The sequence below is a fragment of the Condylura cristata genome, unplaced genomic scaffold, assembly GCF_000260355.1.
Source record: "Condylura cristata isolate star-nosed mole 26May11 unplaced genomic scaffold, ConCri1.0 scaffold00005, whole genome shotgun sequence".
In the NCBI taxonomy this organism is placed as follows: domain Eukaryota; kingdom Metazoa; phylum Chordata; class Mammalia; order Eulipotyphla; family Talpidae; genus Condylura; species Condylura cristata.
The window spans coordinates 10,470,159-10,476,158 of record NW_004567106.1 but is presented as its reverse complement, the minus strand read 5'-3'; the positions used below and the strand labels follow the sequence as shown (position 1 = coordinate 10,476,158).

Here is a 6,000-nt window from a genome sequence, read left to right as displayed (position 1 = left end):
TGGAGTGGAACTTCAATTTAGCCAATAACTTACAACATGAAAATGTTTGAAGAGTTGTAAGGAGGTTAATAAGAATTCACTTGATAAAGTAAAAAGAAGGCTATCTTGAGCAGAGGAAAGAGTACATCAAAATCTTGGAGGTATAAACAAAACCACATGGTCTCCTAAAACTGCAAGTGTGACTGAAGGGTAAGATACACCCCAGAGAGAGAACGATGGGGCCAGAGGTGTTGAAGTTGATAACGGGCAGGTCTTTGAAGTTTCAGTAAACCATGCTAATATGTTTGACCTTGTTTTGGAAAGTATTATTTGATGGTAGTATTACAGCTCATCAGAATTTCACTAACATTTGAGGTCCCACCTGCAAGATAATAATGACATCAAATCCTTAGTGGGAATTAATGCCTTAAAAACTGAATGGTTTTAAGTGTTTCACTGTTTACTATACTCAACAAATACAGCATTATAATGACAGTAATGACAGGACAAGACTAGTATGGTCTGCTCTCCGCATCACCTCCAGAATCTTAGACTGCAAAGTAAGTGTTCAGTTCCATAGTGGTATTGGTCAGGACAGCAGGGTAGGAATTATTAGTTGAATTGCTGGGAGCTTGAAGGTCTCAGGTGGCATGTTTTCTACTAGTATATATAAATGTTCAGGGGATTACATGCTATAAGTTTTCCTCCAAAGTTTTAATCAGTTCTGGATTGTAGATATGAGCTTCCATGTTGGTCAAGAAGGAAGTTTACTTCATTTCAGTTGGAATTTATGTTAATATGTTTTTGAGTGAGTTCTTTAAAAAGATCTGCTTCCTTTAGGCAAGCAAGGTAGACACAGAAATATTATAGATAAGAGAAAGTTATTTTGATTTATTGTCAAAATAATTCTAACAGCATTCAGTAGTAATGTTATAGAATATATGAATGTAATTTACCACATTTCTAGGTTAAAGGAAAAAAATTGCAGTATCATCTTGATAGACACAGAGAAAGCATTTAATAAAATTCGATACCTTTTTTCTTGATAAGAAAAAAATAACTCTTAGGAAAGTTCCTTAGCCTGAAGATTATTCCAAAAATAATGTCAAACATCATTCTTTCATAAGAAAACACTAAACACTAGAGGAATTACATTTAAACTTAGGAAAAAAAAAACAAGAATAATACCATCCCATCACATTTATTGCAGAATATATTGGATATCCTACCCAATACAATAAAGCAAGAGGGGAAAGTGACAGCTATAGCGATTTGAAAGAAAGAAATCAAATAGTCAATGAAATAAAAGGCCTGTACACCATTCAAAATCTTAAGAAAACCTAGCAGTTATGGGATCACTAAAAAAAAAGCTATATTTTTGTACATGAATAATAAACATTAAGAAAATATAGGGTCCTCCCTGGTGGCACATCAGGTTAAGACACAGCACTGCAAGCGAGCAGCACCCCTTCAGTGCAAGTGGGATCCCCGACCCTGGAGGTGATCCACATGGCTGGTAGACCTCTCCTGATACGCCCGTTGCTCCTCTCAGCAGTGTACTTTATAGATCTTCCTGTCTTGCTCCCCACTCTGTTTCTGGTGACTTCTCTCTCTCATTGCCCCAGTTCTGTATACATAAATGAAAGAATCTATATTTTTAAGAAACACCATTTTTAGATAGTAACAAAAATTATGGGCTACGTGGAATAAATCTAACAGAAGGAATTCTAGATCAGGAGAATTACACAGCTCTTGATATTCAAGGATACCTACATAAGTAAAAAGGTAGGCCGTTTTTGGCTCAGTGTTATATAGGCATTCCTTCCACCCTCCTTGATCTATAGATTATTTTCCTACAGGTAATTCTAATTTAAATGGCAAGAGGTTTCTTCATGGAACTTGGCAAGCAAATTCTAGGACTTATAAGGAAGATAATGGCCAAGAAAAATTAAGACACTTAAGAATAAAAAATAGGGGGAGGGGTGAGATTTCTTTCCCTCCCAGATAGCAAGAATAATTAAAAATCTGTAGTAATTATTCTAAAATTTCATAAACATAGGGCTAGACAAATTAACCTATATATGTGTGTGTGTGTATATATATATATATAACCTATATGTGTGTATAAACAGACAGCCCAGAAATAGTTAAGAACATATATAAGGAACAGTGATATATATTTAATGAAATGGTACTGTGGGTTTGAGAGAAGAATGTCTATGTTGAATAATGCTCAGATAATTGATTTTTTTTTTATGTGGGCAACATAAAATTAGGGTTTCTCATTCCTTCAAATATTATCTCTGGTGAGTGAAAGTTATTTCACTTAAAACTCAGAATCAATGCCCAAGAATCCGTGATATTTGTCTTTGAATGTACAACTCACTGCTTTTTAGTTTGAGTCAGATTTTTCCAATTCTTTTATCTCAGTGTCAACTACAGCTGCAGTTACTGCCAGAAGGCTAGTGCTGGGACTCTAAGACTTACACAATCATTTGGGTTTTTTGAGGTACTTCAGACCTGTCTGAATGATTTAATATCTGTTATAAAGTTAATTATTCTGGATTTTTGAAGCCATATCCTGTTGTTAGCCTCTGTTGGCTTTGTTTGTTGTTTGCAGTGTCTGTTTCTCAGTTGACTTTGATGTAAGTTCATTGACTCTACAAATGTTTACTAATATTTGACTCTATAAAGGGATTGATTTGTGCTTTTGAGCATGTGCCATCAACTTTTATAGACTATGATCCTTACCACTTTGCTCATGTTGTGAGTGGGATTTGTGACATTTTCTTCACGAGTTGATGTGCAGTTTAGTGCTAAATGCGAACAATATAGAGATTTGCTTGTTATAAAGCATGCTTTCCAGTACAATCCTAAAGCTCCATTTTAAGAGTACAAACAGATTGTTTTATTGTTGTTTTTTGTTGTTGTTGTTGTTGTTAAATCTTAGAACAGCACCAGTAAGTAATTCATAATGGTTAATCCATTTACTAATGATGCTTCTGCTCTGCTAGTCGCACTTAATGGACTTCTATAAAAGGGTTTTTCTGATTTAAAATTTTTTAGCATGTTGAATAGACCGGACTAATTATTTATTTTCTCATATTATTGCTAAAAGCTCTGCTTCTTATTGCCCAGAAAAAGAATATTTCGTAGGTATATAAACAAATAATGAAAATGGAAAGGACAATAACTTGTCCTCATTTTGTCCTTAATGAATTTTGTTTTCCAAATAACATTTTACATCTTTAACATGATTTTCCCTTTTCTAATAGATAACTGCCTACAATAGACGTACCTTTGAGACTGCAAGGCATAATTTGATAATTAATATAATGTCAGCAGAAGGTAAGTATGGAAAAATAGGTGCTGATTATTTCCTTACTTACAGGAAGTATAATCTCATGTTTTATGTTTGTAAAATATTGTTAAGGGTTTTAAAGCACCATGTACCTAATATCACTAATGAAATAGTAAATGTGGAATAGAAAATTAAGACATTTAATTTGTTATGAAATATCATGAGGTTTTATGATGCTGAAAGTGTCAGGCTAGACTGCTAAATAGATGGACTGGGCTACTTATTGCTCTAGGACTTGGTTTCCTCCTCTGCAAAATGGGACTAAAAATAATATTTCTATTGTAAATCTGGGATAAGTAATCCATGAATCAAAGCTTCAAGTGTGTTTAACACAGAGTTGAGCACAGAAGGCATGATCAGTAATTATTAACTAATTCTATCTTTTTTACTATTACATCATAGATAGTATGTGTGCGGGGTTATAGACTTCTACAACTTAGCTGACTGACATAAACTATAATTTGGGTCATCATCTCCTTATTAAATAGCTAATCATGTATCCATAATTGTTGGAGTCCATCAGTAATTCAGTTACATATGCTAAAATTTTAGGTGATTCCCAAGTATGTGGAAGGTTTAGTGACACAGGAAATATTCCAAGAATTACACTCTTAAATATTTTAGTTCTATTTTGATAAATGCACACTGCTATAACCAGTACTTAAAATGTATAAATCCTGGGATACTCCTGTCTATACCAGATTTTATTTATTAAGACTAACAGGATAAGAACTATTACCACATCTTTTTGCTTATGAAAACAGCAAAAACAAGTATGTGTCCTAGATAAGGGAATTATTACTTCTGATTTCTAATACAATTTAAAAAATAAATGAGCATGGGTAAAACATTTTATCAGAACCTACTGAATTGTAATTCATGATCATTTAGTAAAGGTTGGACTAAAAATTGCCATCATGCTACATAAAAAAGTGTAATTTTGTAGAATTGATGATATAATACCCAAGTGGGAAAATTGCATGAAGATTTACAACCTTCTTCTGTGAGTTTTTCCTCTCAGGTGTTTTAGCAGCATCGATTGCAGGAAACAAATGTGCTAGTTAAAAATGTCAATTGACCTTCATTTCAGGAAAGCAGATCCAAATTTCCTGTTCTGTGGGCCTGGACGGATGACTCTCTGTCCATTTTTCCAGTGCCCAAGGGCTTTGGGTAGTTGTTAAGTTTTAGATGAGGACTCCAGTTCTCATAGGATACCTACAGCCAGCCTAAGCTTTCCTTATAGAATTGGAAAATCCTTAGTGAATTACAAAAACTACAAAGCTCTCTTTCTTCTTGGGTGTCATCAGTAGTAATCATGTGGTTGCATTACAGTGAGCTTGGACTAGTCTCACCATTGTGTTTCCAGAGTGACTCAGAATTCCTTGTCAGGTATGGAACTCCCTATAAACCGCAAGGCAGCCTGTTGTCCAGTTTGAACTTCCTCCTTCTCCAATCTGGTCTCAGTCCTCTGAGTACACAAGGCATCCTAATAAGCACAGGAGTGAAAGTTGACTTTCCTTGACTGTTTTTCCAAGTGAGGAGCTCTGAGGTTTTCCTGGCAAGGAAGAAAGTAGATGGGTTTTGGAAACCTTCACTGTTACTTCAGGCATAGGTGCTGCACTTTCTTGTATATCGGATTCATGGCTCCAAACTGTGAAATCCTCTGAACTAAAGTATGTTTGTCCTTGTTGACTTAGACAGACGTATTTTGGCACCAGAGTGTACACCTTTGAGCATGGCCTCCACTCAAGCCATTTTCCCAGATAAGATTAGGAAAAGAAATAACAAGAGTTGGACATCAGCAAATCATGGTCAGTCTGACTGCTTGCTCAGCTGTGCTCCTGCTCAGAGAGACTTAGTGGGAAATTAGTCATGTAGAATCACACAGCATGGAGCTCAAGGAGAGTACATTGAGTGATTCTCTAAATTAGGTTTAGTGCCTCAGAGGCTTGCCACCAATCTGTTGGCCTACTGTTCCCCTGGCCTCTGTGATGTCCAAATATAGCAGGCATGGGATTTCCCCAAAGTTAGAAAGCTACTGTGACTCATCTCTGGGAGGCCTGGCAACAGCACTTGGCTCAGCAGACAGCAGGCAGCTGCAAGCCCTGGGCCTCTGAGGGGCGTGGCAGCAGTGTCTCAGAAAGGGAGCCACCACCTAGGTTCCCAGGTACTAGGAAATGCTGAATAAGAGTTCTCCAGAAAGTACCCTGATATTGAGAACAAGAAAAAAAAAAGTCTTGCATGTTCTTTTAGGGATGTGGTTATAAAAATTCTGAATGAAATTAATAGAGGATAAACTTCTAGCATATTCGAAAACTATAATTGGTCTTATTTATAAATACTGTTTATTTCCAAGAAACTGTTCATCATGACATATTTCTGTGTGACTATTTCTAGTTATGGGAGAAAATATAGCATGATTAAGCTACTGTTTATCTATATAAACAGGAAATGTATCTGAATAAAACTGGAAATTTATCTACATGAAAATGAATAACATTTTTCAAGGTTACAGATGGGTTATATATCAAACAAATATAACACAGTCATAAGCATAATAAATTATAGTGTAGGAAATGAGTAACAAAATGTCTGTGATTTGGGCCTTGAAAAAGTCTTCTCTAGGAAGAGACTTATTATACTCTAGAAAACTGTTGAAA

General features: G+C 35.4%; 1 protein-coding gene across 6 annotated transcripts in view; it reads left to right on the top strand.

The window, feature by feature from the left end:
* Nucleotides 1–6,000, top strand: part of SGCE (sarcoglycan, epsilon) — a 66,145-nt gene that overhangs the window by 28,294 nt on the left and 31,851 nt on the right. For all 6 annotated transcript variants that reach the window (XM_012721078.1, XM_012721077.1, XM_012721080.1 and 3 more), the window contains one exon: nucleotides 3,255–3,327. In XM_012721078.1, coding sequence (XP_012576532.1) covers nucleotides 3,255–3,327 — 73 coding nt within the window. The remainder of the gene's footprint in view (nucleotides 1–3,254; nucleotides 3,328–6,000) is intronic.